General features: G+C 34.5%; 1 protein-coding gene across 2 annotated transcripts in view; it reads left to right on the top strand.

Moving 5' to 3' along the window:
* LOC107713335 (integrin, alpha 1) overlaps window positions 1–15877 on the top strand; it is a 59712-nt gene extending 43835 nt beyond the window's left edge. For both annotated transcript variants that reach the window (XM_016518815.1, XM_016518814.1), the window contains 17 exons: window positions 1681–1941; window positions 3199–3329; window positions 3956–4113; window positions 4188–4324; window positions 6259–6369; window positions 10034–10110; window positions 10473–10599; window positions 10758–10838; window positions 10935–11011; window positions 11546–11635; window positions 11930–12038; window positions 12328–12441; window positions 12530–12634; window positions 12727–12837; window positions 12927–13022; window positions 14643–14756; window positions 14872–15877. In XM_016518815.1, coding sequence (XP_016374301.1) covers window positions 1681–1941; window positions 3199–3329; window positions 3956–4113; window positions 4188–4324; window positions 6259–6369; window positions 10034–10110; window positions 10473–10599; window positions 10758–10838; window positions 10935–11011; window positions 11546–11635; window positions 11930–12038; window positions 12328–12441; window positions 12530–12634; window positions 12727–12837; window positions 12927–13022; window positions 14643–14756; window positions 14872–14934 — 1962 coding nt within the window. In that variant the 3' untranslated portion in view covers window positions 14935–15877. The remainder of the gene's footprint in view (window positions 1–1680; window positions 1942–3198; window positions 3330–3955; window positions 4114–4187; window positions 4325–6258; window positions 6370–10033; window positions 10111–10472; window positions 10600–10757; window positions 10839–10934; window positions 11012–11545; window positions 11636–11929; window positions 12039–12327; window positions 12442–12529; window positions 12635–12726; window positions 12838–12926; window positions 13023–14642; window positions 14757–14871) is intronic.
* Window positions 15878–17510: the final 1633 nt, after the last annotated feature.

Genomic DNA, 17510 nt, shown 5'->3' with positions numbered 1-17510 from the left:
ACAAATATACCCCAGCAACTTAAGACTGGTTTTGTGGTCCAGGGTCACATATTGTTCATGTTTTATCTCCACAATTTTCAAATCAAGTCACTTAACATTCAGACTCCTTTCAATCTTTGGGCATAAATTCAACTCTTAAAACCTCTTAAAAGCCTTTGACCTTCATACAGTGTTTGCCAAGAAGGTCTAACCAATGTTCAGGAAATCTAACCGACAATGATAAAATTTGCATACCGAATTACAGTTGCTGTGATTTTGCCAAGTCAGACATGTTCCTGGATCAACATTACTGTCCAAAAATATAGACCTGACCCAATCCCTACCCCTAAACCTAACCCTACCCATAATTTATTCCTAAAATCAGAGAGAAATGATTGGTGAATAACAAGGGTGTGAAGCATCTAACCCTGATTGTAAGCCTAAATCTGATATTTCTTGAAAACGTATCCCTCAATTCTGATTGGTTGATTGGAATGTTGTTCCATGTATACATGTTGTATTTGGTGAAATCGCGTTCACCACCGAATTACAATTGGTCTTTATTTCTTGTTTATTTGCATATTGATTCTTCACTCCTATTGGTTGTCGCTCACCGCATTCACTGTTCATTCGCATAAACTTAAACTATTCTTAACATTTGTCACGTGACTTGCGATGCTTGACACACCTATATTCTGTCGCCAACGGTCATTGTCGCTCGCCAGCTCTCCACTGAAAATGAATGGAATCATGTCGCTTTATTGCTGTATGTCGCTGGTGGTGTGAACTGGGCTTTAAAATAAAATCTCTCATCTTTTCTCAAAAAATTCTTAAAAGTCTTTTGTAAATTCTCGCCCAATTCCATGGAGTAACTCTGCAAAATATAGCAGAAAATCCAATAATTTCGATTGAAATCGGCACAATTGGTAGTTTGGCATGAAGTTATAGTGAAGTGAGGCTCCCTGCGCAGATTTAGCGTTCAAATTGGTCACATAAATTCGCTGTGTTGATCAACAGAAAGCTGCTTGGTTTGAGCTTCATACATCACTACACTATTGACGATGGACAATTAGCCTTTTTTTACTCGCAAAGTCTTGCAAACATTTTGCTAATCTGACCACAACTTTACTCAAGAACAAAAATGTTGAATGGAAATGTCAAAGAAATCTTAAAATGAGCATAAAAAAATCAATTGAGGTGGATAATTTTTTAACCCATAAGAAAACTTGCGCATAAACTAAGATGGAAACATTTACCAAAAAAACTGTCTCATAACATTGCGTTCCCAAGCATCATCTGAACTCAAGATAACATGGTGCAGTTTGTTATTGTATTTCTTCTGCGTGCTCTGAGGCGCAAGTCATTTTTTATGTAGGAAAAAAAGAGCCACAGTCTTCCCCGGTAGCAGCAAATTTCTCTTTTTTTTTTTTTATTAATACTTTCAGCCAGTTTCCCAGGAAGTGGCGATTTTGTTCTCTTGAACACATGGATTGGAAATGGTGCTTATTGGCAAATGTTCTATTCAATATTCCAATTTTCTGCATAAGTTAAATTCAGAACTTTGGATGGAAACATAGCTATTGATTGGCAGGGTTCGAACCTACATTTTTTTGAACCCATATCTTCAACCACTAGGCTGTAGACCACACTGGGATCTGCAGTCTCAGGCATTTACGTCATGTGTCTGATTGTTACCCTCAGGACGGGCTGTTTGAACATGAGATGACGCTGAAGCCGGTGAATCAGACCTGCTGTACGGCTCACTCCCAGAGCAACTGTAAGAGCGTCAGTGAGAACGAGCCCTGCGGCGCACGCTTCGGCACTGCCATCGCTGCCGTTCCTGACCTCAACCTGGACGGCTTCAATGACATAGTGATCGGATCACCTCTGGAGAATGACCACAGAGGGGCGGTGTATATTTACCACGGCTCTCAGAAATCAATAAAGGAGAAGTATGTACAGGTAAAGAATCTTCTAAGTATAGCATCAAGTGGTCTTCAGCATTTTTGGTGGGTAGAAAGGATCCCTGTATAAAACAGTTGCATTTGAACATTCAAACAGTAACATATTCATGTATTCAATGCTTACAGTGTATTTGTGATACTTACACTGCAAAGCCATTCAAATATATGTACATATACTTGTTCCTTCATTTATCGTTTTTCCAAATTACTTATGTGTCCTATGTAGGGTCACAGGGATGCTGGAGCCTATATACTTTTATAAGGATGGGACAATAAAACATTTAGCTGAACAGAGCTATTTAACTTTATCTGGACTTGATGTTTAATTTTATATTAATATAAATGTTAATAATAATAATAAAAATAAAAATGATCACACTGTAGTTTCTCACTATTAACTACGACTTTACCTCAATAAACTCCTAATTTACTGCTTATTAATTGTTAGTAAGATAGTTGTTAAGTTTAGGTATGGGGAGGATTAAAGGATCTAAAATATGGTTATGCAGAATAAGGCATTAATGTGTGCTTTATAAGTACTAACAAACAGACAATACCCTAGTAATATGCATGCTTATAAGCAACTAGTTAATAGTCAGAATTGGCCCATAAACTAAAGTGTTACCATTATAATAATAATAAAAATAATAATAATGTGCTTTTGTGTAGTGCATACTGTATAATGGAATATTGTATTTCTGTTTAATTCATATTATGCATTTATTTTATAATTGTATACAAACTGTAATATGTTACAACAATAATGTTGTATTCTTGGTTAATGCACATAATGCAATATTTATTATATTATTATAAACTTTATTAATTAAATATAGCATTTCTGTTTAACTCATATAATGAAGTATATATATATATATATATATATATATAAACTTTAAAATAATATAATAAATATAATTTTTTGTTTAATGCCTATAATGCAATATTCCATTAATATAGACTAGATTTTATATTATATATTAATAAAATATATGATAACATTAATAATAAAATAAGTATGGTATTTTGTGTAATTTAATGCAGTATTTATTATATTTATGTAAACTTATATATTAGTAAATTGTTGCATTTTATTTAATGTATATTGTAATTTTCACAATTTTTTTTTTTTAATCAGACAATAAATGACTGTTCCTCCTCTAGTGTTGCTCCCCTGTTTAAGACCCTGCTTTACATTCATAAGCGCCTACAGGAATCAGCCTTGTTTATATGATCTGTTTATGTCTGTGTTTAGCGCATTGCTGCCGGAGGAGACGGAGAGAGCATGAAGTTCTTCGGCCAATCAATTCACGGCATCATGGATTTGAATGATGACGGCATCATTGACGTCACTATCGGAGGAATAGGAGGGGCTGCGCTTTTCTGGTGAACTTACATTGAATTTATACCTCTTTATCTATCCTGTAGTACAATATTTTAAGTTCCCACTAATGTCTGGGGCTAAAATAAAATCATCGGTATGTAACTTGAACCCACTACCCTCTGGGCGTCCAGCTTCCTCGTTCCCACCCGCAGCAGCTGTCTCAAATTTGGACTTCAGCCTAGACATCCCACATCGCAGAGGCTTGTCCGTCAGGGGTTACGTCCATCCGCTACGACCCATTTCTGCTGGCCTCTGAAACTGTGTGAGAGTGCCTCCAACCACCAAAGAAACTCTTGGCAGCATTTCCTTTCTTAGATCCCCCTGTAGAGATCACAGATTCCACAAAATGACAACTAAACGCCGAAACCCTGTGACTGTAGAGCAAAGCCATGGAGTCTAGTGACCTCTGCCATCTTCAGTCCCCAAACTGCACCACCCAGCCTTTTAGGAGCTCTCAATTTGCCTGTAATTGACCACATATTGCATTTTTGGAGACCATCTGAAGTGTTTAGTTGGACTGAATGATCTACGATCCAGCTGTTGTTGCACAGAACGAAACAAGACACCTATTAATCCTCCATGTGCAGCTCTGTTCAAGTAAACATCTTGTTGAATTTATTTAATCCAGGTCTCGGGATGTTGCAGAGCTTCTTGCCGAGATGACCTTCGACCCTAGCAAGATCAATCTGCAACAGACATGTCAGGTTCAAGGGAGGACCACAGTATGTGTGAAGACCAAAGTGTGCTTCAAATATCGAATCAAGTCTGACAAAGACACAAACACTGGTGAGTCACTGATGCACTGTTCTTTATGTTTCTTTATGTTCTGCTTTTAATGTTCTAATGGTGTTTTCCTGCAGTCATCAGGTACAGTTTAACGCTGGACTCGCTGAGAGCGATTGCTAGAGGACGGTTTAACCAAACAGACAACAGGAGACTGCAACAGAGCGAGTCAATCGTGGACGAGCTTTGCAGAGAGCACACCTTCTACACGTCGGCAAGTAAATCAGTCTTCTCATACGCACAAACTTCTGTCATGTGATTTTTCGCTTCTTTGTGTTCAGTATATGGTGTTTGTGTGCATATGTGTATATATAAAGAAGAAGCACTACTAGAGTTTTCAGTAGCATGACAGTAACTTAATAGTGTAGCTTTTCCAGTATCAAACTCCTTTTTGGAACAAGTAACAAAAAACAGGATGTTGCTCCTTTTTTGGTTGCCATATGCAGCGTTAAATGCAAACAAACATGGCAATAATCAGAAATACTTTCCCAGAATTATGATGTTTCTAGTTTTATTAGTTGTTCATTCATTAAAAATTATACTAATATATACAATTACTTGAATGTCCCTCTTCTGTGATGAAAATATGTTTTTGAATTAAAATACATTTTGATATTTTGTATCTAAACGCAAAAATGTCTGGTTGGTACAACCATCCTGATATTATAATAAAGATTAAATGGATGAAATTCTTTAAAATGAAATCTTAAGAAGTAGCAGTTATTTTAATATCTACTATATGATATACTGATATACTACTATAGTTTTATTTAATATTTTGAATAAGATGTTACTTTAAACTTTTGTATTTTTATTTTAATAATTGTTAACTTTTTGTCTTTTTTATATTTATATTAGTTTTTAGTTTTTTATGTCTGTATATTTTTAGTTTTTTGTTTTCATTTATAATATTTATTTAAATTTATAATATAATTATTATGTTACAATTTTAGTTTTTATATTATTAATTCAATTTAAACTAACTGAAAATGTTGTCTTGGCATCTAGCTGAAATAATATTATATTTTATATTTAATTTTATTTAATTTAATGTTTGTTTTATTTCAAATAATGAACAGGTTTTTTCATGGTTTTAGTTTTTGTTAATGATAATAACCCTGTTAAGTAGTTTGGCATAATATTTTATTATTATTGTTTCTTGAAGCAGTTTTGTTTAAATATTAGTTTGAAAAACTTTGATGTGTGGTGCTATTAACATGTAGAAATATGCAGGGAAAAAACTAAATGGTAAATTATATCACAGGTCAATAAGTCTCTTAAAGTATCAGATGATTTGACCTTTTTATGACAAGGCAAGGTTAAAAATGTCATGTGGTACAACCCCCCAAAATACAATATTTATGAATTAATAAAATCTGTAAAAAACTTTTTTTTTTTTTACTTTTTTTTAATATATTTTTTAAAGTTTATTTGCAAACTTTTATCATTCATCCAATTGACCTTAAAATATATATATATAAGAACATAGTGATTAGGATTAAGTTAAATATTTAAAAATCTGTTAGCGCACGTAATATATGTTGCTTTGGATAAAAGCGTCTGCCAAATCTATAAATGTACAGTGGTAGCTTGTAATGGAGACTGTGCACTCTCTCCAGATGGGCTTCTTAGAAAACCAGTCCCTCCTCTTCTCCGAAACCATTAACTGTCTATCTTTCTTGCGGCTGATCTAGATTATGTTACGTTTAACATCTCTCAGTAGATAAAGAGCATAGAACTAAGCGTTTGAAACCAGAGGACTTGAGTTTAATAAAAGCCAGAGGTTCTCTGATCAAAGGCCCGAGGCCAGTAAAATCAGCCCAGCCTCCATTGAGAGACTGCAGCACGTCCTGCTTCACTGCATACTTGCCCTCGGAGATCTAGAGGAAGTATGCTGTCCGTGAGCAAACTGAACATGCTGAAAGAAGGGACATCCCCTTGTGTCAATGATGGACGGCTGCAATACTGCACGATCAATATGAGAATATGACTTCGATCATACAAGCCAATAATATATAGTTGATAATAGAGGCGGTTAGCGACAGAATGAATCTAATACCATTTCTGTAGCTTTTCAGTCTGTTTATGAGTTGCTAGACAGACGTTAAGCTGAAAAAAATTTGTAACATCCTTTATTATCCCCCACAGGATAAACTGGATTTCAGAGACCCCATTATGGTCACGTTGGAATTCGGTTTAGCGGATGAAGACTCGGGTCCAGTCCTAGATGGGGAATTACCGACGTCACTCAACAAGACTGTAAGATCTCTTTCTCTCAGAGCCAGAGTGGATCATAGAGTGTAACGTTCACTGCTCCAGTAACCGCTGCACTGGCTGCTGCAGTAATAACACTCATTAAAGAAGGAGTGAATGTGGGTGGCAGCTGTAAGTTAGGCTAATGAAGTCTCTCTAATTCTACAAGCGCTGGGAGACTTTCTCCATGTTGAACTGCTCTCTCACACACAGTTATGTTGAGATTATTTAGCTGAAACAGGGATAGACTGGCATAAGAAATGTCAAGACTTTTCCCAATGGGCCAGTCGACTAGTCGGCCAAATGTATTTTTTTTATTTATTATAATACATGTGTTTGTGTATTACATGAAATGACATGCTCACTTTTTTGCTCATGAAAGGTGAAGTATAATTATTAAAATCTGAACCAATCTGAACAATTTCATTGTGAGATTTGATTACTTTTTATTATAAATGTAAAATTTATATAAATGTATTTTGTAATTTAGGTGTAATGTATAATTATATATATATATATATAATATGCTATTATATTATTATAATATTATTTGTAATGTATAATAACATGAGATAATATATAAATACTCATACTCATCACAAAATATTTAAAAAATGTCAAGCATGATATTAAAAAGACAACATGTTGTTTTCAAATTAAAATGCATTTAAAATGTATAATAACATACTCAAATACTTTCCACAATTTTTTTTATTTATTATAATACATGTGTTTGTGTATTACATGAAATGACATGCTCACTTTTTTGCTCATGAAAGGTGAAGTATAATTATTAAAATCTGAACCAATCTGAACAATTTCATTGTGAGATTTGATTACTTTTTATTATAAATGTAAAATTTATATAAATGTATTTTGTAATTTAGGTGTAATGTATAATTATATATATATATATATAATATGCTATTATATTATTATAATATTATTTGTAATGTATAATAACATGAGATAATATATAAATACTCATACTCATCACAAAATATTTAAAAAATGTCAAGCATGATATTAAAAAGACAACATGTTGTTTTCAAATTAAAATGCATTTAAAATGTATAATAACATACTCAAATACTTTCCACAAAATATTAAAAAAATGACAAACATGATATTATAAACACATGTTGTTTAAAATTAAATAATGTATTTAAAATGTATAATAACATTTGAGTTTAATATAGAATTACAACAGAATATTTCCAAAATGTCAAGCATGATATTATGTTCTTTACAAATTAACTAACTTTTAAAATAAATAATAATTTATGTCAGATGAATATAGAAATACTCAAAAATATAGTGCTAAATAAAACAAAATCATTATTAACCTCATGAATTCTGCCCTGTTTTTAGAAAGCAGAAACCAGTTCTGTGAATTCAAATTTAAATAAAGAACTGTTAAATATTTAATAAAAAAAAATAGTGTGACAGCTTCAAAAAATATAATTAGTAACATTTTTCTCCAGAGCCCATTGAATCCCCTTGCGCCCCCTTGTGTAACTAGTTTACAAACCCCTGAATTTACAATACAGCAGGCAATATTTGTATTATATGCATGGATGGACTTTACACATTTATTGACTTTACACAGTTATTGAACTGAACTGAATCAGTAATGAGCTGATTTCAACTGAACAGTGACTGTTTATCCTTGTCTTTTTAGAGGTGCTTTACAGCAGAATTGAATTGCATCATTGAATCATTACATTCTTGTTTATCACTGTAAAGCTGTTTTGAAACAATCTGTATTGGACTAAGCACTATAGAAATAATTCAATTCCAATCATGTTTATTTGTATAGCACTTTTCATGACACAAATCGTTGCAAAGCAGCTTCACAGAAAAGTTTCTACATTTTATTTAGGAGTAGCTTATCAGTGGTGACTATCTCAAGTTGATGTCCATATGGCAGAAATGTACGGTAAAAATCATGCACTTAGTTAATTACATGTATTCAAACAAACGGTAAACGCTATTAACAGCAATGATTATATGTTGCAATCAAACTTATAGCAAAATGTGGTAGTTTTGTATGTTGGTTCAGGACTATCCTTGGTACTACCAAGATTCCCGAGTTTTGCGACCTTAGGGAGCGTGATGGATTGTAGCGTGATAGAAGGCTAGTTAGGTATGCAGGGGTTAAACCTTTTAGACCTTATAAGTAGTAATATTTTGTAACTGATACGGAACGTAATAGGTAGCCAGTGTAGATATTGTAAAATTGGAGTAATATGATCATATTTTCTTGACCTGGTAAGGACTCTAGCTGCTGCATTTTGGACTACCTGTAGCTTGTTTATTGAAGATGCAGGACAACCACCTAGCAGTGCATTACAATAGTCCAGTCTAGAGGTCATGAATGCATGAACTAGCTTTTCTGCATCAGAAACAGGTAACATATTTCGTAACTTGGCAATGTTTCTAAGATAGAAGAATGCTGTTTTTGTAACATGGGAAATATGATTTTCAAAAGACAAGTTGCTATCTAATATAACACCCAGATTTTTGACTGTTGTGGAAGTAACAGTACATCCGTCTAGTTGCAAAAAGTAATCTAAGAGATTCTGTGTACTGTTTTTTGGTCCAATAACTAATATCTCTGTCTTATCCGAATTTAATAGGAGAAAATTACTGGTCATCCAATCTTTAAAATTTTTAACACACTCTGTTAGCTGCATCATCTGCATAACAATGGAAACTAATCCTGTATTTTCTAATAATATTACCAAAGGGGCTACTTGCATATTGAAAATAGCAGAGGGCCTAAGACAGATCCTTGCGGCACTCCATACTTTACTGGTGATAATTGAGATGATTCCCTGTTTAAATAAACAAAGTGATAACAGTCGTACAGGTAGGATCTAAACCATTTTAAAGCCTGCACATACCTATATAGTTTTGTAATCGATCTATGAGTATGTCATGATCTATAGTGTAAAATGCAGCACTAAGATCAAGTAAACTAGTAATGAGATGCAGCCTTAGTCTGACGCAAGAAGCAGGACATTTGTAACTTTAACAAGTGCTGTTTCTGTGCTATGATGGGGCCTGAAACCTGAAATTCTTCATAGATATATTTTTTTCAAAGGGGAAAAAATAAGTGATACATAGAGTAGGGGATTATTGTGCTTCGGGATATGATAGGCTGGAATGAGTCCTGTTTTTACTCCAAGTCCATCTAGAACTGGATGTTTCTTATATAACTCAGTGGGTTCACACACAGACACACACACACACACATACCCAAGCAGACAGCTTTGCAAATTCACAAGATAAGGTTATCAAGAGGAAGAGCGCATTTTCCTGGAGACAGCACTGAGTAGTAGTGTTTGCCTCTGCTACTCCCTGAAGTTCTGTTTTTCTCCTCAGTAAAAGCAATCAAGAATAAAAACAAATCCTGACACAAATATCTGTGGGAAACATTTGGCTAAATGCTTGTTGCAATTAAATGACATTGTTGGGAAAGGGTGTAAAGCAAAATCTGATACTGTACAGCAGGCAGGAAAATGTTTCAGACCAACATTTTTTGGCAAACAATGTTTGGCAAACTTAAAGGGATAAGATGCTTTTGAAGTTTGTTTTTACGACCATTCAAGAATATGTCAGAATAAATCTTCCTTTCTTACATTTTTATGTATTTTCTTTGATGTAGATTGCATTAGTGGACTGCGGGAATGACGACAAGTGTGTTGCTAATCTACACCTTAAAGCCACTGCAAACATCTCAAGGTATAATTAGTAGCTTTTAATATGAGATCGGTTAAATCATCCTATTTTTCTTTCTGCTTCTTTCTTTGACATTATACAGTATATGTAAAATGACAATTATGACATGTCTTAGTGGCTGTATGATTCATATGGTAAATGATTCCTTGTTTATGCCCATGTATTTTTGTCATTTCCTGCTGTCTGCTGCCCCCTTCTGTTGACTTTTGAGAGGATAAATATTCCGTTAGGTTCAGCACAAGTTGTTCTGTCAAAATCATCAGCCTCAGATTTGTCTGAAAGACATTAAAACAAGATAACAGAAGCGAACTAGAGCACTAGATGCAAACTGACTTTGTCTATCTCTTATTTCTGTATTTCTATAGTCTTCTTATAAAAAGCAACCAGGAGAAGTTTTATGTCACCATCGACATCCACAACAGCGGAGACAATGCTTACAATACCAAGGTTATGCTGAGCCACACAGAAAATCTCAACTATGTAAAAGTTGAGGTAGGCTTTGTCATCTGTAATGTGGCAATAAAAACTTTTAGATGGAACAAATCAGTGAAAGTTGAAGTCATTTAAATATATGTACAAATATATTTACAATAAAAAAAAAACATTTATGTTGTCAAAAACAGTTAATATCTGTTGTCACTTTTTTGCAGCCCAAAGATAAGGACTGTGAAACGAATCATACCAGAATAATATGTGCAGTTGGATATCCTTTCCTTAAAACCGATAAAAAGGTGAGACTTGCCTCTTGCTGCTAAATTAACATAATTAAAATAATGTGCATTATTATATCTCATTCTGTTTACACTCATATCATGTCTATCCAACAGGAAAGCTTCAAAATCCAGTTTGAGCCCAATCCCTCTCATATTCGTAAGGACATTGTGATAAATGTTACTGCAACCACGTAAGAATTATGTCCATGACTACTTACTAATTAAATCCACTTTATACTGTTTGACTCGATTAAATAAAGAATGGTTTCTGCCCCTAAATAAAAAAAAATGGTAATGACTTTTTAAAAGGTAAGGACTTTTTCTCGCAATTATGAGTTTACTTCTTGCAATTCTGTTTTTTGTTTTCTCAGAATTGCATGAAATAAATAATTGCGAGAAATAAAGTCGGAATTGCAAGATAAACTCGCAATTTAAAGTTTAAAGTCCAATTCAGAGTAAAAAAATACTATTTTCTTACAATTGCAACTTATATCACTCATATCACTTTATAACTCGCTATTTAGGAGTTTTTCTGAGAAAAAAGTGAGAATTTATATCATGCAATTCTGAATTGTGAGAATTGATTTGCAAGATGTAAACTCACAATTGTGGGGAAAAAAAGTTAAAATTACAATTACCTTTTTTATTTTCATTCAGTGGCGGAAACAAGCTTCCATAGAATAGGGGTACAGTATTTTGATGTATAATTAAAATTTTGACTGCAGTGATAGTGAGGAGTCAGATTCAGCATTGAAAGACAACTTTGTGAGCATTGTCATCCCTGTGAAGCACGAAGCCAACCTGAGATTCACTGCGTAAGTGGCTTTTTAAACCAACCAATCAGCTTTGCCAAAACAAGCAACTGAGAAGAAGTGAACCAAGAAGTAAAAGTTAATGCATTTACGGATGAGATTTATTCAGTTTGTTTTACTGTATTTGACATTATAGCCATTTCATTCTGTAATATATCTAAAACTGACTCTAGATTTAACAAATATAAAGTAACTGGCACCATTTGTGTAGTGAAATTTAATTAAATATCATATTATGTTCAAATTATATATACACCAGGAGTACTGGTCAGAGTATCAATACATGTTTTATTCTAGAAACAAGTATATGAAGGAGGACCACATCATATTTAAAGAGAAGGAGACGATACCCAGTGTTTTTAACCACACTAGTGTGATCGGGGACGAGGTGAAAATCAGCTACACGGTAAGACTCAAAACGTCAACCTGGAGTTTGTATCACTTCTTTCAGGGCATCATGTGAACAAAATGAGGAACTTTAAAGGAGAACTATGTCTGTGTCACAGTAGTTAAAATGGTAAAAATGGCTAAACCAAGATACTGCGTGGCCGAAGAGTCATCTTGGGGTCAAATGGAGCCCGATTCCAGTGTCAGATTGTCATTGGGTGTGGTTATGATCCAGATTCATTTAAACTGGTTTGTATGTGAATGCTCTATTGATCCATTTCTGATTGATTTCCCTTTGCGTTCAACAGCTTGAGAGAGATCCTGAAATGCCAAGTCCTCCACTGGTGCTCAAGATAATGTTCCCATATCAAACATCTGTCAAAAACTTTCTGCTGTACTTGACAGATCTCACCCACACAGCGGTAGGTGTTTCGATTCCTCATTTGTGGCACAGACTACAGTACGTGTCTGGCTCATAAATATCTCAAGTGCCTCATTTCATTCTTATAGGACATCAGCTGTGATGCCAGTAGACTGATTAACCCTTTAGGCATCAAGCCTGATAAGCCTTATACAGTGAATCCTAAAAAAGAGACCTTGAGTGTATATCTTTTGGTGAGTAAGCATTGCTTTTCTCTTGAGTGAATGTGAAATGGATATCTGATGGTAAGTGTGTATCTTATCTCGTTTTTCTTTCTCTCTTTCAGAGTTGCAAAGAAGAAGGAAATCCCTGCATGTCATTTAGCTGCTCCATCCCACCTGGAGACTTCAAGCAGATCAACACCACTTTCAGAGTGTGGCGACCCACCTTCATCAAAGTACACCCTTCATCTTCTCATTTACTTTCACAGTCCTGCTGCATGTCATCTGTCGGTATGCTGTAGTAATAATAATAATTCATCTGTAGGGAGAATTTTCCAACATTCACATGGCTGTCGACGCCAAGCTGGAGAGCAAGAACCCGGACCTGTTTGTGTTAAATGATAACGTCAAGATCAGAGAGGTATGAAAACGAGCCAGCCCTGGATTCTGCACTAATATCAACATGAGCAGCATCTCAGATAGCCTTAAATTAACTTCATTGACCATTAAGATTAAAACTTGCATCCGGTTGAGTCTATATGTACTGTAAAAGTGCTGTAAGTGATTGTTTTTAATTTCACACATAAAATGTCCCTAGTACCAGCCAGTTACCTGACCTGTAAATGTTCTGTGAATAATCCATCAGGAATCACCCTAAAATTATGTCATGACTACGGTAACAAACCTTTTGCTATTGATGGGTAACCCTTGATTATTCTGAGCTGTAGGCAACAAGCAGGGAAAACAGGAGGAAGGTAGTGATGTTAGAACTGAACTGGCACAAACCAAACCATAAAGTGATGAGAACGAACAAACACTGAACTGATACACAAGTCTAAATATACACAAGTTAAAAAAGAACTAAAGTAGAAAGTAAACAAAATGAGTAATATATAGAAACTCATGACAACGTCTTGGGTTACGAAAACAGGAACTACTGATGTGTCGCTCTGTGAGCCAGCTCCTTTTCAAATGCCTTTTTCTTGGTGGGGCAATTAAAGGGTTAAGTGAACACTTTTCTTTTTTTCTTTGGATACAGATAATTAAAAGTTAAGCAGTTAACAAATATGGTACTAGTGTTTCTTGCATCTCTAAATAATACTTTATTTCATACTATTCAAGTGGAAAGTTCACCCTATCTATTTTCTAAATGCATGTTATTGATCCTATTGTGAACAATTCATCCATGCGTAGGTTCCTTTTTTATTATTCATTTTTAATCAACAGGTCATAACTTCCAGTGAAACAGCATACTTCTCATTGGTGACGTATGCCAGACTTCATCACTTAAACCCTTCGCTTTCTTACAATTGATTAAAAGCTCGCATTCAGATCTGCCTCCATCCAATCAACAACCGATGGACTGAACCAAGTTGAAATAACATCCTTCTTTTTTACAATAATCTGTTTCACTCGGATGTGTGTTACAATATGGAAGAAAATAACTGTTGCTACTTAATTTGTTATTGTGACTTCTAAAAGTTTCTAAAACAAAAAAGGCACTGATAAGACATCTGTAATGAAAAAAAAAATTATATTTACAATTTATATGTATTTTGTCACTTTGTTACTTTTAAAGGAGAACAATTTGTCTTGCCCCAGAGTGGTTACAGTATTTGAAGGCCCATTGACACCATAACCTTATTATCTAGATAACTAGATAATAACTATATTAGCATCCACACTAACACCCGATAACATTCTGTTTATTATAAGCATGTGTTACATATTGTGACGTCTGCCTCAAGCTCTTTAAAGCAGGATGGATTCTGATTGACTGTCAATGATTTTGTCTTTCATCAGCTGGAAAAAAAATAATTCTAAAAGCGATTCCAACTAGATTGTTTCCGTTATTGTATAGTTGGAGTATGGACTGTGAATGGTTTTTAAAACTATATCGTTATCATTATAGTTAACGTCCTTGGTGTGAACAAACCGCCAAGTTAACAAAATGGCTTAAATCTCTTACAGCACTTTTAAATTAGCACTTGAACTCCATTTTAGCTTTGAAATCATGACTAGTGTTACATCTTTACTGCAGGTGAAGATTCAAGTCACCAAAGACATGCGAAGTGGAATCCCACTATGGATTATTATCCTAAGTATTCTTATAGGACTTTTAATACTGGCACTTGTTATCTTCGCCTTATGGAAGGTAAGCATCACTAATTTGCTTATGTTAGTTCCTCTGTGAATGCAATGCTGACTATCGATCACGGCACACTCACAGTTGACTATGAATGTTGACTATATTGAATGTTCTTTTCTAGGCTGGATTCTTCAAGAGAAAATCAGTTGAGGACATGAAGGAAGATATGAAAGACTCTAATTGAAGCCTTTGGATCTGTAGCCTCCACCCCTCAGGTCAACTCATAGTAAACTGCTAGCCAAGGTCATGGAGATCACAAAGCAGAAGCATCACCAGGAACATTCAGAAATATGACAATCAGAGTCATGTAAAACATCTGGGTTCACAAATAGTGAATTGTATAGCATACCAAAGAGAACCCAGCGCTTTGCTTGACACGTTGATTTATCTTCATGTTGCTCACTGCAAAATTTGACTGAATGCGAACTCATGTGAACCTCTGAGACGCCACAAGATTGGTGGACATTTTGCCAAACCACAAGAGTCAAGCTTGAACAGCAAAGTACCAAAGGTTCATCTAGCCTGAACTCGTCATCCCACCAGCCTCCCTTAAACCCTCATCTGTAACCTCCCTACGGCATTCCTCATCAGCGTAGCAAGGATCAGGAACCTGTCCTGGCAACGTCTACAGCGATCTACAATCCTGTAATCAGAAGCATACACACTCTTTTTGGCAGCCGGTTTAAATATGGAGGTCTATTCCAATAACTCACTTTTAGAGCTTGTTTTGATGAAGCGCTGTACAGTGATGTTTTTCAGTTCAAAGCGTTTATTTTTATTAGCGTTATGGGCTATGAACATTGGCAAATTCCTTTTTTTGTTCACAAAGCAATTTTTTTGGCACTGGCGTTTTTCACGCTTTTTGTCTTCAAGAATGAAGAGAAAAAGGACCGTACTGTAAATGTAAAGCTTTAAAGTGTATATAAAGTTATGTTTGCAATATCACGTTAATGATAAATTAGTGGCTTTATCAAAAGTATTGCGTCATCTGTATTGCGTGTGATACCTGTCTTGTTTTCTAAGGTAGAAAGCGTCTTCATGCCCACATTTCTCAGGTATTCCAGATGGGTTAACAGTGAATGCGTAGAATCATAAAATTGGACTGTCATCGACTTATCTTGTTACATTTTTCCCATATGTAAATATTAGAAAAACAATCACTTGACTGTGTTTGCAATATCACGTTAATGATAAATTAGTGGCTTTATCAAAAGTATTGCGTCATCTGTATTGCGTGTGATACCTGTCTTGTTTTCTAAGGTAGAAAGCGTCTTCATGCCCACATTTCTCAGGTATTCCAGATGGGTTAACAGTGAATGCGTAGAATCATAAAATTGGACTGTCATCGACTTATCTTGTTAAATTTTTTCCATATGTAAATATTAGAAAAACAATCACTTGACTGAAATAGAAATGTTAACGCTAAAATGTGTATTTCATGCACCACTATAGCAGATGCAAACTAAATAATGACTTTTCCAAACAGGATTACCAAATGCTCTCCTATTGGTTGATAGCCCCGCCCTAAACTCACACCATTGGTTGAGTCAGTGTTGCTGTTGTCGGGAAGATCAAACAAACAAGATAAATGTTTTGAGATCACCACAGAGACATTTGTAATGAATTAATTAATTAATCATGCATTAAATCAATGATTTATGCTAAAGCAGAAACAATGTTAGCTACATTGTTTCTGGTTCTGCAGTTATTGTACTTTTCAGGGTTCTTTCCTTTTTAGACCAGTTCTTTCCTTCTCCTTTCTCCTCATTAACCATAAACCATAAAGGCCATGTGAAAAATGTGAAACTTGCATTGCAAATTTTTATGCAACACAAACCACCACAATTTACATGTTAAGTCACCCGTTTGCAAGATGGCATTGACTGGCATCAGTTTCAAAATATTTGGTTTTTAATGTTCCTGTTTTTGCAAAAAATGCTAAATGTAGCATGTTAGAACTTCAGCTTAACCCCCAAAAGTGTGAATATTAAAGATATTCAGACAGAGTTGTTCCCTGTTTTTTTTTTTTTTTGCTTTGCTTTAGAATATGAGTGATAAATATAATTAAATTATTTTTTATTTTGTTTTATTTTATTGGTGGCTTAATTGAACATTCATTCATTGGTAAAAAACAGATCAGTTGAGTGTTTTTTTAGTAAAACAAGAAAAATGCATGCAAAGATGCGAACGGTGTTCTGCAAGAAGTTTCAGAAAAAAGGGCTTTCTTTCCTATTCATGTGGTACTGCCTTATGATGTGTAATATACGTCTTATTATATAATTGTATTGCTGTGTGGGTTCAAAAGGTGTTCAGACTTAATTTCATATTTGCCACTGTAACTTTTAACATCCGCTGTCAATATTTTTGTATCATCCAGTCACTTTTTTATTTTTGTATTGAATGAGATACCGACCATGATTCTATTGAATAAATTATCACAATCAACAGCATTCATGTTTCAAACACATACAATTTTTTTTACAAATAAGTTGGTGAAAACATGTAGGATAATCAAGCCTCACTCTCAGATGGAGACCGCTGGCCTTGGGCACTTGTCAGATACTCTGCTGTTAAGTTTCTATGTAATGCACTGGTTTGTCATATTGTACATACTTTTCAGCACAGATTTAAAAAGCCTTGAACATATTGTCAAGAAAATGTGCGCAGAAAAAAATAAATGCTTATTTTGTAATTTAGACACTTCTATATCTTGAAATAAGTTTATTTAATTCTTTTCCTGCCGCATTACATTTTTTAAAA

Source organism: Sinocyclocheilus rhinocerous, unplaced genomic scaffold, assembly GCF_001515625.1.
Source record: "Sinocyclocheilus rhinocerous isolate Xijiao unplaced genomic scaffold, SAMN03320098_v1.1 scaffold688, whole genome shotgun sequence".
NCBI classification, from domain to species: Eukaryota; Metazoa; Chordata; class Actinopteri; order Cypriniformes; family Cyprinidae; genus Sinocyclocheilus; species Sinocyclocheilus rhinocerous.
The sequence above is the reverse complement of the archived record's forward strand: the minus strand, read 5'-3'. Positions and strand labels throughout refer to the sequence as shown.